The sequence below is a fragment of the Numida meleagris genome, chromosome 3 (genome assembly GCF_002078875.1).
Source record: "Numida meleagris isolate 19003 breed g44 Domestic line chromosome 3, NumMel1.0, whole genome shotgun sequence".
Taxonomy (NCBI): domain Eukaryota; kingdom Metazoa; phylum Chordata; class Aves; order Galliformes; family Numididae; genus Numida; species Numida meleagris.
Genome location: NC_034411.1, coordinates 108,306,344 through 108,328,869, shown reverse-complemented (window position 1 = coordinate 108,328,869; position 22,526 = coordinate 108,306,344). Strand labels below are relative to the sequence as shown.

Here is a 22,526-nt window from a genome sequence, read left to right as displayed (position 1 = left end):
AAATCTTCACCTTTCTGGCAAGGGACACCACACCTGCATGGCCAGAAGCAGGGCAACATGGGTGGGGTTCATCTGTGCTGCCAGAAGGACAAGGGCTGGGGGGGATGGTGCCCCCAGAGCCCTGCTGTCCAGATTTGGCTGATGATGCTCTGCCTTTTATTAATCACAGAAACACCTCTGTTTTTGAAGAATCCCCTTTCAAGGAGTGCTGTCACAGAAATTTTCATGTACAGCTGCCCAGTGCAAAAGTGAATCATAGAATCATAGAATTAGCTAGGTTGGAAAAGACCTACAAGATCACCCAGTCCAACCATCCACCCACCACCAATAACCCCACTAAACCATGTCTCTCAACGCTATATCTAAATGTTTCTTGAACACCTCCAGGGACGGTGACTCCACCACCTCCCTGGGGAGCCCATTCCAGCGCCTGACCACTCTTTCAGAAAAGTAGTATTTCCTAATGTCCAGCCTGAATCTCCCCTGCTGCAACTTGAGGCCACTGGCGCATCTTGAGGCCATAAACCCACTGTGAACCCACCATGCTCATTCGTTCCTCCTAGCTAAGGGCACGGGATTTCCTAGAATCACAGAATCATTAAGGTTGAAAAGACCTTGAAGATCACCTAGTCCAACTGTCCACCTTCCACCAATATTTCCCACTAAACCATGCCCCTAAGCACCCTAAGTGCTGTTGCTCTGTTGCCCACATCAGCTACCGGTGGCTCACACACTAACATTTGAGTTCCAGGCTGAATTCAGCCTGCAGGAGATGCTCTGACTGGTACATTAGGGAAACAAAGAAGCTCTTCTTCCCTGAGACTAGATTTGTTGCAAGAAGGACAAAGCAACCTGAGGGTTATTGCTGGAAGGAGCATATGTTTCCTTGGGCTGCGTGGCAAGGTAGGATCAAGGTCATGACCCCATTTACCAACTAAGCCCTTTGCTGGCAGACCAGACATCACACCCATGAGCATCCCCATCCCAGGGCAGAGGACTGACCACCCCCCTGCCCATGGCTGCCTTTCTGCTATCTCCACCCTGTGGCTTCAGCCTGCCCTGGAAAATAAATAAATAAATGAAGAGAAAAGAAAGATAAGGAGACCGGGAAGAGGGATCAGGTGAGGACGAGTTAAATATAGATTTGAAAGGCTGAGGGAACTCTCTTGCTATCACAGAGACAATTAGGATGAGTGAAATGCCTGGCTTGGGTACAACTGGGGTGACAACTGGCATGCAGAGGATGGCGGTGGGAACCAGAAGATGCTCCAGGGACACTCTCCTTCCTCCTGCCTTTCTAGCACAGCTCTGGAGCACAGTCCTATGGCTGAGAGGTTGGCTATGAATCCTTTTCTTATGAGCAAAAGCTCAAGCTGCCTCACCTCAGAGGGAAGCTGGTTGCCCTGTTGCCAGCTCCCAGCACCACGAGCTCACCCGCAGGCTCGTGCTGGAGCAGGCTGTGGGAAGTTGGCCGGCCCTTCTCGCCTCTGCTGAACAAGCTGCTAATTTTAACTGGGAGTGACCTTGAACTGATGGTGGGGAAGGAAACTCTGGAGAAGGGATGTCTGGCAGCACCCCTGGCGGGTCACAGCAAAGCCTGTCTTCAGCACTGGGTGAGTGTGAATGCCACGAGAAAAATAGAGAAAGGGTGCAGGAAGAGTCCTGGGAGAAAAGAATAAGGAAATTGGTGATGTAGGGTCCTGAGTGTAAAGAAAAGTGCTCCCCCAGGAGCTTTTCCTGCTGTTCTTCCTCACTGAGGCTGTTTCTGGGTGTTTGTGGAGCTGGAGAGGCCTTTCTTTGGGTGGATTTCCTGGGGACTCTGCCTCTGCTTTACATCAGTACCGCGTCTCTAATCTCTGTCACCTACATCGCCTGGCAGTGCCACATGGCCTCCCCTGTCCTTTGGTTAGAGAGTGCTCAGGGATGGCCACCCACATCTTTCAGACCCAGCCCTGAGCATCACCAGCCCTGGGGGATGCTCTGAACCGAGTCTTCTTGGGGAAGCAAGCCAGATGAGGTCCTTGGGCTGTAGGCACTGGGCTTACAGCTGAGTGGGCCCTCTTGGAAAACAAAAGGGTAAACGTTCCCTTTAGTGCAGCAGTCCAGAAACCAAAGCACAGCCTGGCAAGGCATTGATGCCCTTGCTTGCTCTGGATTGCTTACCAGGAGGTATTTGCTCCATCCGGAGTGCGTGGAGGTAAATCAGAGTGAGGTAAGGGCCCCCCACCACCTCCATTATTGGGGGGCCCCCCACCACCTCCATTATTGGAGAGCCCCCCATCACCTCCATTATTGGAGGGCCCCCCCTCACCTCCATTACTGGAGGGCCCCCACCACCTCCCTTCATGGAGGGCCCCCCATCACCTCCATTTTTGGAGGGCTCCCCACCACCTCCCTTCTTGGAGACCCTGCCTCACTGTTTGGAGGCAGCATGGCAATCTCTGGTCACCCTGTCCTGCAAAGCTCAGATCCTCAGAGTGCAACTCTTTTAACATCCTGGGAGAGGTCTTTCTTTCCTTCCTCTTCATCTTCCTTCTCCCTCCTCTGCTCGTCCATTTCTCCTAACCTCCTTTTTGTCCTGCTCTGGTTTTTAACCCAGCTTCCTAAAGACGTTCGGGAAAGACTACAGCGTATGCTGCACTTTATTTTTTATCAGACATCAGAAAATCCACCTTGCTCTGAATGCCTGGGTTATGGGAAAGGCTTCATCTGGAGCTTGCAGCTTATTAGACATCAGGGAAGCCACCTGATTCCACCAGTCCTGTGCAGCCCTGCCCTCCCACTGGCTCTCCTTTGCTGTCCCTCTTGCTCCCACCTCTCTCCTTTGGGCACCTGCTGATTTTTCCATGTCTCTCTCAGCCCTGGCCCAGGCTCCAAGTTTCCAGATGCACTTTCCACTTTGCTAACATGTCCCAGCACACAGCTGTCACCTGGAGAAGGTGCTACACTTTGGCCAGGGGAATATTTCCACATTTACAAGGTGGACAACTGAAAAACACCAGAAACTTTCCATGCAGGGCTTCCAACCACTTGTAGGCAGGGAGTTAATGCAGATGAACCCCACACCAACAGAAGAGCATTAGCTGGACGGGTGGAAATTTTAGGCCAAGGATGGGGATGAAGCGATGGGACCAAGACCATGTAGGATGGTGACAGCAGAGGCAGATAATGGAGGTCTGGGTTTTTCTGTATGAGCAACTATGTGGCAGAAGCACCTGGAACTATGAAGCCAGGTGAGTGTCTGCCCCATCCGTTTGTCACAGGTGTGGCAGGGGACAAATTCAACACATGTTGCAGCGTGAATAATAGAGGCCATGATGTCCAGTGCAGAGGAAGTGCAAGTTTCTGCCTCTTCTTTGTTATGTTCACCCTGGGTTTGGCCACGTGTTGTTATTGGCCATAAAAATACCCAGTTCCTTTCTAAATTGAGCTACAATACTTGACTCTTTGGCCTTGGGTGATAATGAAATGCACAAGTGTTAAGCAGATACCCTGGAACTCTCCTTCCCTGTTTGTTCCAGCATAAAAGATCCACAGATTTCAGTTCACTAAACTATTTAAAACCAAGGAGTCGTTCCTATTTCAGCTGTATTTATTTGCAGCGTGCCTTATCATTAATAAAAACAAGTGGACTAAGCCTGTTTCATCCCAAATCAGCACTAGGGTCTGCTCACATCGGGCTCAGGAGGCCCAGGAACGAGTCTGTAAAGATGGAGACAGTAGGATGTGCTTTGCTGAACTGGTCAATGTAACCAGAGCAGTCTGCTCCCAGTAATGCTGATTTGGAGGATTGCTTCTGATGTCTTAGCAAAGCTGCATCTTCCTTCATGAGGGGCAGATCTGCCTGTGGTTCTGCTGTGAAAGGCAGTGGCACGTATGTGTGATAAAGAAACAGCTGAGACACCAGGGGCTGTTTCACCTCCGGGTTTGGACACCTGGGAGGATCCCACTGCCCAACCATTGGTGTCCCATGATCTTTTCTGCACTCTTTGTTTTCCCCTCCAGCTGCAGTTGCAGTCATAGAGGAGTGTGGGTCTCCCATAGACCTCTACCCATCAGTCCAATGAGAAGGTTCTGGAACACCTGGGATGTTTCCTTTGGATCTAGCATTCCTGAGGTTTTATCACCTCACCCAGCTCCCTTCCTCCTATGTCTGGGGTCCACTCCCTCCTGGGGATACAGGGAATGACACTTCCAATCTGTGCAAACTCTCTGGAGAAGTTAGCCTCCTGGGAATGCTCAACCAGCCCCGTGGGCTATTTCTCCCAGCTGTGGGACTGCAAAGAAAGGGCAAAGTGTTTAAATCCATGTGAAGTGCATTATTATCCTGTCAGGAACACCTGGCAGATGACACTGCCATCAGGATGGGGGATTTTGTCCCATCACAGGCCAGTGTGTTGTGGCACTGGAGATCAGTGTAGCTACTGGTGACCCAGTTGTCCCTATAGATTCATAATGAATCTTTCCATGCCTTCCACCTTCAAGACTCTTGCAGCAGTGACGTGCATGCATAGCTCCATGGCACGTGCTGGAGATGGTCAGGTATTTTAACTCGCACACAGAGGTCAGCTCTGCTGTTCCGTTCTCCTGGCATCCCAGTGACCAAAACAGGAAGAGTGGGGGAGGATACTATCCTATTTTATTTATTATTTTTATTTCGTTCCATTTTGCTTTGTTTTGGACATTGCTGTACCATTTTTTACCCCTCCCCGCTGTGCTCGGAGCCCTCAGATTCACGGGGAAGTGGGGACATCTGGTGGCCACACCATGAACCTCTCCCCTTCTCCTCCGTGGGCCGGGAGGAGGAATCAGAATCATCAAGGTTGGAAAGACCTTGATGATCACCCAGTCCAGCCATCAACCCGTGCCTGTGGCCGCTCTAGACAGCGTCCCTCTGTCCCACATCCCCACGTTTATGGAACCCCTCCAGGGTCGGTGACCCCACCACCTCCCTGGGCAGCCTGTGCCACTGCAGCATCACTCTGAGAGAAGAAATCTTTCCTAACATCCAACCTGACCTCCCCCCGGCACAACATGATGCCATCACCTCTTGTCCTGTCACCACCACCTGGGAGCAGAGCACAGCCTCCTTGCAGGGAGCTGGGAAACAGGAATGGGAAATGCAGGAGCACGCTGCCATCCTGACGACGGAATAAAATAAAGGAAAATGGTCTCTCTGGTTCTTTATTAAGGATTTGGGGTTGGCACCCTATGCAGGGATGAATCCAGAGCTCGGAGGCCTGGTGAGGCCTCAGGAGGTGCAGAGAGGACACCTCCCTGCAGTGTGGAGGGGGCAGTGGTGTTGCATGCAGCTCCGTGCCACCCTCCGGGCAGTGTTCCCCTCTTCCTGGGGGCAGAGGGACGGCAGCTGGGGGCTGTCACTCCATCCACTTCCCTCATGTCCCTCCTTTCTCCCCATCCCCAAATCCATCGTGGCAGCACACAGGAGAAAGGGAGATCCTGGCAAGAGCCATCACCAACCTGTGCAGGATGGTGGCTTTCCTCTGTCCCCAGGTGCCGGTGGCTCATGGTTGAGGCTCTGCCTCGTACTGCTTCTCTGTGGCCGTGTAAAAGTCCTCGAGGACAGACTGAAGGTACTCAAAGGTCGGGCGCTCCTCGGGTTTGTTTCGCCAGCATCTCAGGATGATGCTGTAGAGCTCAGCTGGACACATGTCCGGGCAGGGCATGCGGTAACCCTGCTCCAGGTTGCGAATCACCTCGGGGTTGGTCATCCCTAGAGAAGAAGACAGCCCAGCATGGGTTATTCAGCATCATGGGGATGTGGGGACAAGAGAAGACCAGATGCTGGGCCACCTCTGTGCGTCATCCCTGGCTGCAGTCCCTCATCCATCCCTCTGCCCTATCCCCAGCTCCCTTCCATAGGCTTTGCCTGGGTTGGAAGTACCCAGCTGTGTAGTCTCCAGGCATAAAGCACCTGAAGCCCTCACTAGATGCTTTGAAGCCATCACGAGAGTCTTTGAAGCCATCAGCAGATGCTTTGAAGTCATCACTAGATTCTTTGAATGCACCAGTAGGTGCTTTAAAGCCATCTCTAGGTGCATTGAAGCCATCAGTACATGCTCTGAAGCCATCACTAGACGCTTTGAATCCATCACTAAATTCTTTGAAGCTATCACTAGATGTTTTGAAGATGATGTGTGCTCATCTCCTACTCACCATACCTGGATAAGGGATCCTGCCGTAGGTTATGATTTCAGTCAAGAGAATCCCAAAAGACCACACGTCAGACTTGATGGTGAAAATGCCAAAGTTAATGGCTTCCGGTGCTGTCCATTTGATTGGGAATTTGGCTCCTGCACAGTGGAAGCAAAGGGAAATACAGGATTGGGGGGTGCCCATGGGCATGGGCAAAGCGTTCCCCAAAAGCTGAGCCCTGGGTTTTGCATGCTGTTGGCTGCACTGAGGAGCTGCGGCGTGATTTACTGAACGTGTTATTGAGTCATGAAGAGGTGGCTGCAGGAAGGCAATAGTTGCTTTCATTAAAAGGTTATTTCTGCCTGACAACAGTTTGCATCTCTTTGTTCTTTCCCCAGTAGCCTCAAAGCTATTCCAGCTTGAAAGATTTTCTGGCATGTATGTGCTCAGAAACACACATACTTACTGATGCACAGAGGCCAAATAATGAAAAAACGCATGAGATAACTGATAACAAGCACATTAAAAAAGCTCTAGGCAAGCTGTTCTGCTAAAAATGTAGAGGAATCTGCAGTCTTCTAACACCTTCCTGTCTCCTGTGTGTTTATAAATGGGATCTCAGGAATGGAGCCCAGGTGGCATTGCATGCAGCCCCATGCCACTGCCTTTGTTCCTGCTTGCCACACTTCTGGTATGCAGACGGATGAGCCAAAAAATGCAATCTATTAAGTGCAAATGGTTCCAAATAGAGAGAAGGGCAGCTGTAGTTTGAGATTTAAGTTAGCTGGAAAAATGCTGCTAGGAATTGTTTTCCACTGGAAACATACTATGTTAACCTAATGATACTGATTTCACCAAAACTTGTATCTATTCCATTTCCTCTCCTCAAAAGATTCTTTGAGGGGAATTTTAGCTTCATCCCAACTCTGGAAGAAGGTGCATTTCCAGAATTGGAAAATCTTCAGGTGAATGCTACTTATGCCAGACTTAATTGTTTTGCGTCCACCATTTCTGCCTACTTCCCTGAGTCTCTGCAATGCCCCCTAGCAATCTGAATGGCACTATCTCATGGCTGACTGTAAAGTACAGGAAAAAGGCTGTGACCAGAGGAATTTGGCTTGATTTGGTTACTGAAGGGACCTGATTTTCTCTGGGCTTTGCTTGCCTGGGACATCTGCCAGCTTCTCTTAGGTCTTAGGTCCCATAGGTTCCCTTAGTTCATGGCTCCAGCTCCCCTCTGCAGTCCTGCGGTGCAGTGACCGAATTACACTGCCATTTCCTTCCCTTTGGGCTGACTCTCTGTTCACACGTAGGTACAGGCAGGGCTTCATTAGCGGAGGTCAGATTTCTCGAGGAATGCAACCTGAGATTCAGCAGCACTTCTCCAAACAGTGCCCAAAGGCCTTTTTCCCCATTTCCACCTGCAAACGTTGCTTGTTTATTTATGTCCCTGAGTGCTACTGCCTCTCCTGGAAGCCCGGTGCTTTCTGTGCCTGATGCCTGGGTACTGACAAGGGCAGAAATAGGGACTCTGGTCCCAGCCCATTGTCTTGGCATGTCTACATGGCAAGAGGACTGGAGATAAGGGAAACGTGACAGTGAGGCAATGCTGGGAATGACACCCACCTTCCTGTGCCAAGTATTCATCCTCGATGATCCTGGCCAAGCCAAAATCAGCAATTTTGCAGCAGAGTGTCTCTGAGACGAGGATGTTGGCAGCTCTCAAGTCACGGTGGATGGAGTTCATTCTCTCAATGTACGCCATTCCCTCTGCCACCTAGGGAAGGAGAAAAGAGCCCGTCTTCAGCAGCCACCTTCCTGTGACCACATCTTAGCCTGGCTGCATCTCACCCACCTTTTAGATACATAACTTGCATGTAGGCTTGCCCATATGCCTCCATGTGCATTGGCCTCCATCCTTGGATGGATGGGTGGATGGGTGGATGGGTGGATGGGTGGATGGGTGGATGGGTGGATGGACGGGTGGGTGGATGATCAGATAGATCCACAGACAGGTGGATAAACAAGTAGACAAAAATATCTGCACATACATAGATATTACCCACATATATATGCATATGTGCAGCTCTACCAGCATGCAACCAGTCTCTCAAAGCTTTGAACAGCCAAGTCAAGCAGAGCAGAAGTATCATTCTCTGTTTTGCTCAGAAGTTGCGGCTTTGAGTCGTGTCTGTAGCAAGCTGAAGAATGTTGAAGCTAACCTGAAGCCACATCACTGGATTCCCGGTTTCTGCCACAAGACTCTCCCTTCTAGTTGGGATTTTAATCATAAATACTACAGATTAAATAAGTGAATTAAAAAAAGAAGAATTAAAAAAAAACAGCACTCGGAGAGCTTGTCTGTCTCTCAGTCACAGTACTAAAGTCTAGATCTAGGATAATCAGATGCTCTTCAGCAACCTCCTCTGTTCTGCCAAGCAGATCTGCTTTAGAGTAGGGTGAAGATCCCTGGAGAGCCTTCCACAGTACAGACAAGACTGATGTTTTCATCCCTTGGGTTGGATCCAGAATAGGAACCAAGGTCACAATGTAGCTGCCCTCTGATTTCTATGGGATGCAATAGAGCAGAAAACCCAGATATGTGTAGCAATACAACTGACATAGAGGGTACGTCCCTGAGCAGATCCCTTGTCCTGGGCACACATTGCCTTTTTCAGTCACTTTCAGACTTCGGGAGATTCTTGCTCCTGAGATCATCCTTCAGTGTTTAGCTCCTTGGAGCAGGGAGCAGCCCTGGGGACACATCTGGTGGCAGCAATTTTTAACCACTGACTGCTGGGTGATGTGGCATGTGGGATTCCAAAGCTGTCTATCAGCCAAGTCCAGATTTCAAGCAGGCATTTTTCAGGATGAGTGGACGCATGCAGCCCTGCTAATAATGGTTAGCATCTATTAAAGCTTTAAAATGCTTGTGGGTGATGGCAGAGCAATTTTCCACCCCGTACAGATTCACATCAGCATCTCGACTTACATGTGGTTTCAAACAGGATACTAACACATACTTTCCAATGCTGCGTTTCTACCCTGTATCAACACCCCTTCTGTGCATGTGCTGCCTTCTGTAGTGGAAAATGGAAGAATTGATGTCATTTCCTCTCCTGATCTAATGAGATAGGACCCAGTGATAGGCTCGTTCCAGCAAAGCGATCTTTCGAGCTTTCATTCTGAAGAGTGACCACAGGATCAAGTGCATCAGCCCAGTACTTTCTAATTTTAGCCCCAACGGATGCTAGTGGATCCAAAGTTACGTTTGATGGGGCTGGATGCCTGCGGGGTCATGGTGTCATCCCAATACCACAGAGAGTCATAGATTGCAAAATATCTCAAGAGACTGCCCTCTTCCTCCTCCTCCTCCTCCTCTCAGAGCTACTGACTGTCTGAATCCAGCCAAGGAGGGAAGGAGATGATGAAAGCTCGTCTTTGAATTGACGCCCACAGCTTGAAGGATGGGCAGAATCCTTCTCACGCACTTCAGGCGGCTCATGTGGGGTATTGCACTGCTCAGATGTGTGAGTTTTTGCTGTCCTGGTCCTGGAAGCCATGGACAGTGAAGGGTCCTGCAGAGTATGGAGGGATTCCCAGAAAGATGCTCCCAGGTGCCCATGGAGAGGGGAAATCCACATGGACTTGCTCAACCCCAGTGTCAGTGCCAATTATATGGGGACCGTTCAGCCTTCACCACTGAGGTGAATGGGTTTCTGGGCAGCTCAGGCTACCAGGTCAAATTCAGGGCTCAAACATTGAGCTCAGAGAGCTGTCTGGGTGCACAACACTGAAAGTTGCATTGGAACAGGTCTTTCTCAGGGTCTCCTGCAACCTCTGTGCTGTAGGCCTATACAACCCTGGTGCTGGAGACAGGTGATACCATTGCCTGGAAATGCTCTGTCATTCCACATGCTCCATCTCACTCTCCTCTTCCACAGAAATGCATTGAGCCACGTTCTGGGTTATAAATCTCCCATCAAATCCAAGGGCTCTCTAATAGGGATGGATTTGGATCATTATGCTTATCATAGGATCATAGAACGGCTTGGGTTGGAAGAGACTCCAAAGTTTACCAAGTTCCAACCCCCTGCCACCCTGGTGCCTGTGTCATCAGGAGGGAAGAACTGCAGAAATCCAGCATGTCTCTACAGCAAAAGTTTCTTTGCTGAGCTTTCTTTTTCTTCTGGCCATAAGAGAAACAAACTTTTTCCTACCCAGTAAGCCATAAAAACAAAACAAACCAAAAACAAACAAGCACAATTACAAAAATAAAAATAAGCCAAAAAAAAGTCCTCCAGCACTGCATTAAGTTCCCCCGAGGCTGCTCAAAGGCCAGCAAAGCATTGCTGATCTGACATGCACATTGATAGGAGAGCTGAGAGAGGAACCCTCAGACAGCACACCAGGAAGTGCTGTTTTCCTCTGTGACACTCAATGCTGGTACAGACTTACTTCAAACTTGCAAGAATTTCACTGGGACAAAAATTATGGCCTCCATCTCATTTCCAGAGGCCAATCACTAACCTGAGCAGACATATCAATGAGTTTTGGGAGATTCAGCTGGCTCCCTTCTTCTGTCTTCAAATAATCCAGCAAGCACCCTGCAAAAAAAGAAGACTGCTGTGACTCTTCCAAATATATCTGTGCATTTGCTTTCCCTGGTGCTTCTCTGAATGTTCGTGACAGATCTGTCTGCATCCTAGAGAGAATCCAAGGGAAGACAGTGGGTGCCCCCTGCAGCACCTTCTGAAAGTGTTCTGAAAAGCAGCCAAGTTCTTCCCTGTACACACCTTTGCAAAGTGTTGGACATTCTTTACTCAAAGCCTCATGGTCAAGAGGGGCAGAAGGACAATTTCATCACAAGGAGAACAAACTTCTGCGCTTCCAGTAGGAATGGAGGAGATCAGAAGTTGTAATATTCTTCAAATGGAGTGCCACCATTTTGTGAAGTGGCTTATGAAATATGTGACCATGTATTCATCACTCAGAGAGTCCTTTCCTTTCCCAGAAACAGCCTCCTAGATCATTTATTGCTTTCCTTGTCAGTTCTACACAATGTCCACCCATTACACATGGGAGTACCAGTCAGCTCATCGACCTGATTTTGCAAGAAATCCAACAAAAACATTCAGTGAGGCTTCTTACCATTGGCCATGTACTCTGTCACAATGTAAATTGGCTGCTTTGTGACTACAGCATACAGCCGGACCAGCTTGTTATGCTGGAGCTTCTTCATCAAGTTTGCTTCTGCTAAGAAGGCATCAGGATCCATGCTGCCCTCCTTCATGGTCTTCACAGCCACCTTGAAGTTGTTCTTGTAGTAGCCTGCAGGGACATAATGAAGCACTGAGGAATTTTGGCCTCTCTGCAGGCTCTGTCGGGCCACATAAGGAGAAGAAGAGCTTGCGGAGTAGAAAACTACAGCAGCAGTTTTCAACCTCCCAGCAAAAGTGAGTGGTAAATCTCAGACCAGTAGGCTCTGAGCAAAATCAGCAGGTGTAAGAGGAGATTGGAGAGGCACACGAATCACTGTGGCTTTGTAGGTGTCATCCCTGCTCTAGGTGAGGGAAGCTTCAGGGATGTGTTCTCCCAGCCCTGCAGAACTCATCCAGAGTGAAACCCAGGGGTCCATCCACCATCTAGGTTTCCAAATAACCCACAATTCTGTCAAAGAGAGGACTCTGCAGTCAGGAGGTTGACTCTGTCTGGTGCTGTCTGCAATTGCTGAAGCAACGGGCAACCCCACTGAGGACAGCAAAGGAAACTGAGCTCACCCAACTGATGAGAATGGACAGAAAGGGGTTCAGGACTGGGTTATAAAGTACAAGAGAGAAGCAGAGAAAGTGAGGTACCTGTCACCCAGCTCAATTAGGATCCCAGATCCATGTCCAGGATGCCCAGACAGAATGAGAGCATGTCTCAAGAAATAAGTATACAGTTACTCTGAGACCCCTCACACACATCTACCCTATGATGCCCATGCTGAACTGCGCAAGTAAAACCTGTTTGGTCCTTCCCAGGAGTACAGCATCTACTGCTGCAGGTGTATGCACAAAGTAGATGTTCATACTTTAGGACCCCCATGCCCAGACCAGCCATGTCTTGGGGAAAGACATGTCTCCTCTGTTTTTATGTTTCTCTCCTGGAATGGGGTCACTGTACTTACCCATCCACACTTCCCCAAACTGCCCACTGCCGAGCTTCTTCACAAGTTTCAGAGACTCCCGTGGGATCTCCCACTCATCCTGTGCCCAGGGCCTCTGGGGAGCCAGGGATGTGCAGGGAGCCATGAGCCTCTGGCACAGACCATCTCCCTTCTCTGTGTGAGAAAAACCATAAGACAGTTCAATGGACAGTTCAACAGCAAACTTTCAGCCCCAGAACTAACCGGCTCCTCCTTGAAGAGGAAAAAGCCAGCTCATGGGACAACTCCATAACCCTACATTGTTTCAGCCACAGAGATCATCGCAGCCAGAATGACCCAATGAAAGGAAGAGGCTCAGAAAGAGCAATAAAGGAGAGTATTCTCCTGTTTAGTAAGTTGCAAACCTTCCCAGGCATTCTTCCTGCATATCCCTCCAGTGCTCAGTTCTCTTGGTAGCTCCCTGGTTACAGGGTGGTGGGCAGAGCTCACCCTCACAATACCCAAGGACAAAAGACAGGGCATGGAAGCCCAGTTTGGAGGAGAGTATCTTGCTCATAAGAGTGGGTGGAGTAATGGTGGTGGCTAGCAAGCCCACCCTCCCTCTGCTCCCCTCCTGCTAGGAGTCAGTAAGGAAGGGAAGCAACTTACGGCTATAATGATGGATTAACTCTGGCAGGGTGGCAAAAGTCGTCCTTGGGGAGATGTAATAACCTCCACCATCTAAGGAGCGGATCCTGTAGTGTTTGATGATGTCCCCATGAGCAGAATCACTGTCTCTCACAGACAAGGAATAGGCACCTGGAGAGCAAGCAAGAGAGGAAACTGTGAGGACAAGCAGCAGCTCAGGGACCAGCGGCCCTCTCTTTTCTCAGCTGTCTGCAGCTGTAGGCACTTGTCCTGGCCCTTGTTGATCCCTTCTCATCGGGCTCCAAAGCTGCTAATTTCCACCTCTCCAAGGCAAGTGAAGAGGATGAAGTTTCACCAGAGCTTGACTGGGCCTGCTGAAGCTTGGTTGGGTAAGACTTGCTTATGCAGTGACCAGCAGCCCTGAGGAAACCATGTGGTCATCAAAAACACATCTCCTAAGGTCATTATGGCCTTTCCACAGCTTTCCTTTTTCATCTGAGTTCTCTCAGCCGTACCATCTCATCCAGACAAAACAAGTGACCTCAGACCTGCCAGTTTGTAGAAACAACCCATCAGTACAACCAGAATTTCGGTTCATGGGAAAGATAAGGTCAAGAAATAAGCGTCCCTTCTCAATGTTATCCAAGGTCCCCATGTCCCTGTCTTGTCCTATAGCCTAAACCCCAATCCCACTATGATCTGTTATTTTCTCCTTATTACGGGGTTACAATACAACCCATGGATTTATATGCATATATATGTATCTTTTTTTTTTTTTTACAGAAAGAAACCAAAACAACCAGAACAAGATGTTGCTACAGAGCAGCAACTGCACGCTTATGTCAGGGTAAATTTCGGTACAGCTTAGCAACGTTACTTTTTTTCCCCCTTTGTCTGGATCGTATTTCCGGAGTAAGCTGTTATAAGCCTGCTGGGCTGTAAAGAGTCTAATACGTCAACCGGATTGATAGGCTGCCTTTTTTAACATCTGAAAATGCAAGGCTATATATGTTAAAAAGCATCTATCTGTCATATAGGATCATAAGCAGAAGTGGGGCATTCCACAGTGACTCTGAAACCCTAATCCTCCACGCGAGGGGCAAGTTTGCTAGCACGTAATGTTCCTTGGCTGGTGTTTCTCCATCACAGCACCAGTTCTTACTGCAGTTTCCTGCACGACATCTGGAAACATTCCTTGTGCTGATAATTTAAAAGAAGTAACAATAGAAAATCACTTCTGTGGGCATTTGCTCTATTGCTGCTGATTATGAGCCTTGACAAGCAGGATCTGAGAGAGTCTAAGAGTTTTCCAAGTGTAAGCAGTTGTTTTGGGATCAATCTTCTTCTTCAAACTATGAAATATGGTCACATAATCTTCATGGAAGACCCACTGGTTTATATGCAGAGCAAGGGAACCCCAAGACTGGAAGAGCTCCACTTGGGCACTGTGGAGTCCTGCATCCTCAACAGTGCAACAAAACATTCCAGGGAAGGGCAAAAGAATGGCTCATTTTTATAGCCCAAGTCTTGTTGATGAAGGGCTACAACCACACAGCTAAGGGTGTCTTTCCCGTTCTTGCTTTTAATTTCACGGTGATTGAAATAATGTACAGGCCAGGCTATAACTCATCAAAGTTGGGCTTATAGGGCACGAATCCAAGAGCGAGTAGCATGTATGGACATGGTTTGGGGTGTGGGGTTTTTTACAGTGCAAGGTCTGCAAGAGGAAGGAGCCAAACGTGGTGTGAACCCATCTGCAGTGACGACAGACAGCCCTGCAGAAGGGAGAGCAGGAATTAATGACTAACATGTGTGCATGCGGGTGCCTGGGGGCTGCAAGTCAGCAGAGATCAATTTGTTAGTATGGCTGCACCCAAAGTGTCTGCTTTCCAATAGGACCTGGTCTCCAGACCCCACGGACCTTTTAAACCCCCTGCATCTTTCAGAGCAGTGATGTGCAGAATGCAGCAGTGACAGGGGCTCCAGGCATCCTCCAGGCCAACTTATCACCTGCCTACAACCTGTGCTAATCCTTATGCTGTCATTAGAGCTAATGACTGCATTTCATCCAAAGCCAGAGTTCAGTTTGCTGGAGGGAGTGCCATGGAGCTTTCCCTGTCATTCACTGCGGTTGGTTCCTGTTCCCTTGGGAGCAGCAGTGTAAAGACAAAGCACAAGGGCTGGAAAGCATCTGTTCTCTCAGTGAGAGCAGAACATTCAAGATGTACGTGGAGCCATGTGGATGGCAGGAGCCTCGTCTTCCCTAGTGATAACTAGGATGGCCAAAAGGGGCTCCTGCCTCTCAGCCACAAGGACATTCCTTGTCCTCCAGTCCCGCATCACATCCCAGCACAAACTTAGGCTGACAGGCAGACAGGTCCACATCTGTGCTGAACAAAAGCTCAGAGCAGTGTGGGCACCACCAAATCTTGTCCTAGGTCTCAGAGCCTCCCATTCTGGGGATGGGATCCCCATATAATCCCACAGGGGCTCTCAGCTCCTTTCAGTTTAAAGAGTAGCAAGTTTGGTGTGGGGAAAGCACCAAAGGTGCAAAGGATTCCGCTTCAGTTCATACCAAGGGCTGTTCAGTCCCCTAAACGTGGGTATCACATACCTAGTGAGATGTTATTGGACATCTGCATGGGCCTGGCAGGTATGTTGCAAAACCATATCTTATGGAGCATGTGGATGGCTCAGAGATGTCCATGTTTTGGCAACCAGATCAAGCCCCATTGAATCATAGAATCTTTAAGGCTGGAAAAGACCTCTAAGATCATTTATTCCAACCCCAGCCCACCCCCACCATGCCCACTGACCACGTCCCTCAGTGCCACATCTCCATGGTTCTAGAACACCTCCAGGGACGGTGATCCCACCACCTCCCTGTGTTAGGTAACAACAATATCCACGGCCTAAGAGAGATTACCACAATGCAGAGATCTTTCCCCAGTGGGGATAATATTTCCTTAGGAAGAAGAGGCAAAGAAAACTCTAAAACTGTTTTGGTAAGTCTTTGCTGCTTATCTGTGTTCCTGCATCTCTGCCACGAGCTGTGGTGATAAGAACCACCCTCACTGCAGCCTGAGCTATATGAGTAGCACCATAAGAACATCTCCTGCAGCCCTGCTGAGCCTGGCAAGCGTGCTTCTGTCCCACAGGAAACTCCATGCCAACACTGGCACGGCCAAAGTTGGCATGGCTCAGGTCTGGAAGGTTCTCCAAGCTCTGCCAATGCCCCACGGTTGCTCTGCAGATCTCACCTGCGCTGGTCTCACTCTCTCGAACAAGGAAAGAGCCGATTTTGTTACCAGAAGACAACAGCAGCCGTTCAGCATCTTTTCTGCTCAGAGTTTTAAAAAACCACCTGGGAGACAGAAAAGGGAAAACTGTTTTGGGAAAGGAAAAGCTCAGAATAAGAAAAAGAACATTCTTTCCAGTTGGTTCTTTTTTTTTTTTTACCATTACACTGTGAAACTTAGAGTTATTTTTATCAGTAAATAGATTTTCATTTGCTGGGAAGTGGCAGTAATGAGCTGGTTTTGGTAGATTAACAGCAGATTTCTGTCACTCTGGGCTTGTTTCACTGCCCAGCAATTTAAGAAAAGCAGAGAGCAGAGTTTGTTCCAGTGCTGCTATACACAAGCCCAGCCAGAGCAGGGACCCATAGCTCACCTGGCAAACCAGGAAGCCCTGGAAGGCCATGTGTGAAGTAGATACATGGGCTGGAGGTGTTAATTGTCATTAAAACATATCCCTTGGATACAAAGAGCATCTATGCCATGATCCTGTTGGCTGGATACCTCCAAGAGGAGACTGCCAGGGTGGATCCCAAGAGGGATGAGTGGGGCTCATCCTCTGTAACTGAACGCCATTGAGGGCATCCTCTTCTTCTGCTTTGATCCAAAAACCCTATTGGATCAAATCTTTCTTTGCAGGGAGCTGGACATGAAGCCCGCATCTGGGCTAATGTGACAGCTGGTGTCAGGTTGCTGTTTTGGGAAGGAAAGCCCTGCATCAGCCTTCACCCTTCATAAGCTTGTGCACTTACTTTTCCTGTTCCAGGCTGTCTACTAGTGCAACGAAGTTGCTGGGGATATAGCCTTTCTTCCCGCTTCGGAGGGATTTGGCCAGCCACCAGTCCCCCTCGCTGCAAAGCAAGAAGAAAAAGTGTCAGTGCCTGGAGGAGGTTTCACAATGTGTAAGGATTAGAGGTCAGCACCATTTATGGGGTTCTAAGCACTCCTTAGGGGAGATGTTAATCTATGAGATCCCTCTCATTCTCCTAGGACCACCACTTGTTTGAAAGTTGCTGAGAAAAACAGCACGTAGCCTGTCAGTGGCTTCTTGATGTGACAGCTTCTTTCCATTGATACAGAGGAAGCATAGACCCAAACCTCTGTAGTGCACCAAAAAGGAGATGTGGGACATCTGGGTCACTGTCACTTCATTTTATCGCTTGCACTGGGACATGGGGACTCCTCCATTCTGCTCCTACCTTTATCTACCAACCACCAGCTTTGCTGTCCCACTCAACCACCAGTCATGACAAAAAGCCATCCCCCTGCAGTGGGACCACTGGTTCCATGCTCCATGGGTCCATTCTGTCCCTTCTGGAGGCCATCTCACAGGACAGACAAGGACAGAGCAGCCCTCCAAGGCTAAATGGGACCAAAACTCACTCCTGCCCTGTTATGGGCTGGGTAGATGAACAGATGGCCTCTTCTCTCACGAGTTTTAGAAGAAGATGAAATGAAATCATTCATCTCCCTGGCTCAACTCTGTCCTTTCCTCTGACTACACCCAACCCACATCCTTTGCAAAAGCATGATCAGCACAAAATATGAAACAGGCTATGTTAGCGGTGTTACTCATGCAACTTCTGCACCCATGTGCACTGGTGGGGGAGAAGGTCCCAGCAGCAGCCAGGCATGGACAGAATCGGAACCCAAAGTGCCTGTAACCCCAGGAAAGAAGGATAGTGTCACTTTCCACTCTGGTGAGCTGCAAATTCACGTCTGATCCCAAAGTCCCCACCTTTCCCAGCCTGGCCATGCTCAGCTTTGAGCCTCCCTTACTTGGAGAGGATCTGGAGTTTCTCCCCCTTGACCAGCTCCAGATCACGGTCACTTGAAGCAGCAAAATCGTACAGTGCAATCACAATGATGTCATCTACAAGAAGAAGCAGCATATTGAATTCAGCTCTTTACTCGGGGGTGATACACGCTCAGTGGTGCAGTGGGGCACTTCGTCCCTTGCCCCCCAGGACCCCAAAGCCAAGATTTCCCCCAGCCCATCTTTTCTGCCAGCCACAACCCCTGCTCAGAGCTAACACTAGTTCACCCGTGTTTCCTATGCATGCCTTTTTAAAGCACTCCAGATCCCCTCATACACAAAACCCAGTGTGTCAACAAGGAAAAAGCGTTTGTGTGGAATAAGAAACGTCGTAAATAATCCGTCAGTGCTTGGCCTCGGTTCTATATGACAGTAAATGAAATCTGCTGTGGCAACATTGCCCAGGGATTTTGACTCAAAAGGATGATGTTTTCTTGTCTAGAGAAGGTACGGAGACATCTCAGTTCCTGCTAGCGGAGCCCATTGCAAGGGTCTAACTCTCCCTCCAAATGCTCTTGGCTCAGCCTGTATCTCTCCATCACTTCTACGCGCTGTTTCTTGCAGATGTGTCACCACACGTAAGTCACGCTGCTGTCTTCGACTCCAGCACCCAGCTGCTCACTTTGGCTCAGCTACAATAATTCCTGTGGGGGCAGTGGTTGCTTCAGCATTTCCTCTCTCCAGACCCTCAAACCAATGCTCTGTGTCTCCCTTTTCTCTTGCTACCCACTAAGGCCAAGGCTGTGAGCAGGACTGAGTCCCCATCCCCTACTCTAACACTCTACTTTAACTACATCGTGATGGTCTGGCCCGTATTTTGGGCAGAGCAAAATGAATTTCTGCACTCTCTTGCACAAAAGCTGTGGCTGAGCATGGCACTGCATGTGTGCATGAGGCTGCTGAGGGAAGATCTCTGTGGGCTGGGGGATCTCTGCATGGGAGCGGAACTGCTACATGTGCATCCCGGGTTGTGCTGGTGCTGCTTGTGGAGAGGTTGTGTGACCTTTCATGTGTGCTCTGCATGCTCACAGCTGCTGAAGCAGAAACGAGCAGCTATTTTGGGCCAGATCAAAACCTATGAAGGTGATTGGCATACATGCACAAACACAATCACTGAACCAAAACGTGGTAGAAAAACAAAAGGGAAAGGAAAAGGGAAAATAAAAGGGAAAGAGAAAAGGGTAAGGAATAAGCAAAATAACAAAAAAAAAAAAAGAGGGAGAAAAAGAACATGAAAAGGAAAAAGAAAAAAAAAGAAAACGAAGGAGGAAAAGAAGAATTAAGAAAAGAAAGGAAAAGAAGAAGGAAGAAAAGTAGAAGAGGAAAAAAAGAAAAAGAAGAAAAAGAAGAGGAAAAAGAAGAGGAAAAAGAAGAGGAAAAAGAANGAAAAAGAAGAGGAAAAAGAAGAGGAAAAAGAAGAGGAAAAAGAAAAAGAAGAGGAAAAAGAAGAGGAAAAAGAAGAGGAAAAAGAAAAAGAAAAAGAAAAAGAAAAAGAAAAAGAAAAAGAAAAAGAAAAAGAAAAAGAAAAAGAAAAAGAAAAAGAAAAAGAAAAAGAAAAAAAAAGAAAAAAGGAAAACAAAAAAGAGACGGTTTGCCGTGGAAAGCTTTTAGCTTGTAGGCAGCCTCATGAATGCACCAAGAGCCACGGACAGGCTATACATAGCGTTTTTCAAAACAGACTGTCAAGCCACTGTCTCCGTGTGACCTTTTCAAATAATGCCACCAGCAAGAGAGCCAGACTGGCCCTTTGTCATCGGCAGATAACACGTCTCTGGGGCAGCTCGGGCGCTGCGTCTGGGCAGGACCCGCTGGCGACTGGCTGGCGATGAGGGATGTGGAGGGTCGGCGTGGGGGGGCTGTGAGGAGGGAAATGCAGCTTTGCAAACCAAAGCCGTGAGCAGTTGCGAGGAGGAACTTGGAGGTGCAGGAGAAGTTTCAGTGGAGCCGTGCTCTCTCCTGCCTGTGGGGAAAAGCACGGTCGGTCGCAAGGGAGAAGGCTTTGAAGTCTTAAAATAGCTTGCACAGCTGGGAGCTTCCCTTTGAGGGATCTCAGAGCATTTGGCATTAGCAACGCATCCATCCACTTGCTGCCTCTGTGGGAAAGCAGGTGTTATCTCAGCTTCTCCAACACGAGAGGTGCTGGGCATGTGCCTGCTGCAAGGTGGCTGGCCAGCGTGCCCTCCGTGTGCACCGTCCTGCTCCTCTTGTGAGTGAAATCATGCAGTAGTCGTGCTTTTGCTTTGAAAAGTAGAAGTAAATGTCAAGTGTAGAGTGGCTGCGTGTTCTAATAATTTTAAAAAAAAAAAAAAAGGAAGAAGAAAAAGAAAAAAAAAGTAGTTTTGATCGTGAAGCAGCTAAGGGAAGTACAAGTAAACAAAACCAAAAATAAACAAGCAAAAAGAAAAAAAAAAAAACAACCAAAAAGAGAAATCAAGAAAAGGAATACATCTCGCAAGGGAAAAAAAAAATGGTTTTACATGCTGAAAAAAATAACGTGACCCCCTCTTATCCCCTTTTCAGCATTCACGTTGAGAAACACTGCACGCCGAAGTGAGCCAGAAGAAAAGCGCTCTCTCGGCCCAAGCCAGCGGGACTTGCCGTCTCATGATGAAAGCAGCTCCTTCCCTCTGTGAGCCTGTCACCCTGCTGAGAAACAGTGCCGATAATGCTTTCTTGGCCCATTTGACTGAGTTAGGTCATGAAGCCGTCGGGGCTGCTGGGAGCGACTGCTTTGCAGATAGTGCTAGCAGCACAAGGGCTTTGATTGCAAGCCAAACGCGTCTTGGCTCGGAGCTGCTGTCAGGAAAGTGAGATACCAGCTCAGTTTGTGTAGGCCGAGTGCCAGTTTGATGGCTTAATGGAAATGTTTCACCCAGGCTTCCCACCGCTGCCCCGTCATGAATGGAAGGTGTTTGCAAGCATCCCATGTTGGTGGAGCCATGCTATGGTTATGCAAGTGTCTTACAGAGGATGGTGAATTGGTTTAGAGCTGTGCTAAGATGGCTGTAGGGTTAAAGAAAATTAGGAGGCACTGGCACAGGTTGCCCAGAGAGGTGGTGCGAGGTCTCGGGCTGGAGACACTCAAGGTCAGGGGCTGGGGCTCTGAGCACTGATGGAGCTGTGGGTGTCCCTGCTCAATGCAGGGAGTGGGATCAGATGGCCTTTAAAGGTTCCTTCCAACTCAAGTGATTCCATGATTCCACGTTGGTTCACTGGGCGCACTCAGCCAAGAGGCATGCTGTTAAAATTGAGTCCTGTTTCCCAGTTCAGCAAGACACGGGCTGGTTCACCAAGGTCTGCTAGGAAATGTGCCTTCATTTTGACTCAGCGAATGTTTCTGCAGACAATTTCTACTTTCCTCATGAAATCATATCAGATTGTAACATCTAACTTTCTTTATTAGGAAATTTGAACATTCACTCTCGTCTTCCTTCCCTCTCTTGCTTTTGATTGAGAATGAAAATTTTTTTACAAGAACTCCTCATTTCTCATTGAAAAATAAGCCTTTTCAGAAGAAGCAACTCCTCTTTTTTTTTTTTCCAAGTAAGCTGATAATCACATTCCTGGCAGCATCCTTGTCAAACTCAAATCCATCTTCAGGGAACAATAAAAGTGACCAAGAACACGGATGCTAATTTTTCGATACTTCAAAGGACTTCAATTTCCAGAGCACACTCAGCTTCCACCTTCTGAAAACCTGACCTGTTCATACTATGATTAGTCAAAAGCAAGCCCAGAGGTTGAAGAAGTTGCAGTTCCTCAATCAGAAGAAACGTCCTTGTGGAGAAGCTGGTTCTTTGTGCACTTTTAGGTTATGATGATGCCCGACGAGAAGCATCCAAAACAACCAGTTGTCTCCATCAGTAGTGCTTAAATTCAGCTGTGAGCAGCTGAAAGGGCAAGGGCGGGTGTTATTCTTCCTGTCTGCTATGTCCTATCTATCTACTGCAAGCTAAGAGCAGCAGCTGTAGCAATGGAGCTGGTGGGCTTGGATGTGGACTTTACTGTGCTGAGGGTTTTGGAAGTGCGGGATTAAAGGCAAGTTTTGACTTCATAGAGTGGAGGGAGGACCCAACACCATCCTTAGAAGCATCGTGAGTGCTTAGGGACCCATGGTAAAATGAATGAGAGGACTCACAGGATGGAATGACCCGCAAGTGAAGAGTGGGTTGGCAATGCTGCCAGCACCCCAGTTGAACTCAGAGTTGTGTACTTCTCGCTTGTCTTCATACAAATTCCATTAAGACAAGTAATGACAGGAGGAATTAGGCTTTGTTAACAAAAAATAAATAATTTCTAAGATGGCAGTGTGAAATCTTGAAGCTGTGAAACAAGATGCACAACAACAAGACCAGAAGGAGAAAACATCTTAAAGCAAGGAAAGGGAAAGAGAAAGGGAAGAGGAAAAATGGGACAAAGAAAGGAAAAAGGGAAGGAAAGGGGAAGGGAAGGGAAGGGAAGGGAAGGGAAGGGAAGGGAA

At 48.4% G+C, this 22,526-nt stretch overlaps 1 protein-coding gene across 2 annotated transcripts in view; it reads right to left on the bottom strand.

The window, feature by feature from the left end:
• The window catches only part of BLK (BLK proto-oncogene, Src family tyrosine kinase), a 37,218-nt gene continuing 19,333 nt past the window's right edge, over positions 4,642–22,526 (bottom strand). Inside the window, exons 4-13 of one of the 2 annotated variants that reach the window (XM_021392143.1) lie at positions 18,010–18,103; positions 16,983–17,081; positions 16,195–16,298; positions 12,956–13,105; positions 12,329–12,481; positions 11,308–11,487; positions 10,687–10,763; positions 7,783–7,933; positions 6,183–6,314; positions 4,642–5,734 (exon numbers count right to left, since the gene is read on the bottom strand). In XM_021392143.1, the coding sequence (XP_021247818.1) occupies positions 5,526–5,734; positions 6,183–6,314; positions 7,783–7,933; positions 10,687–10,763; positions 11,308–11,487; positions 12,329–12,481; positions 12,956–13,105; positions 16,195–16,298; positions 16,983–17,081; positions 18,010–18,103 (1,349 nt within the window). In that variant the 3' untranslated portion in view covers positions 4,642–5,525. The remainder of the gene's footprint in view (positions 5,735–6,182; positions 6,315–7,782; positions 7,934–10,686; positions 10,764–11,307; positions 11,488–12,328; positions 12,482–12,955; positions 13,106–16,194; positions 16,299–16,982; positions 17,082–18,009; positions 18,104–22,526) is intronic. The other variant, XM_021392141.1, reaches the window with a different exon arrangement.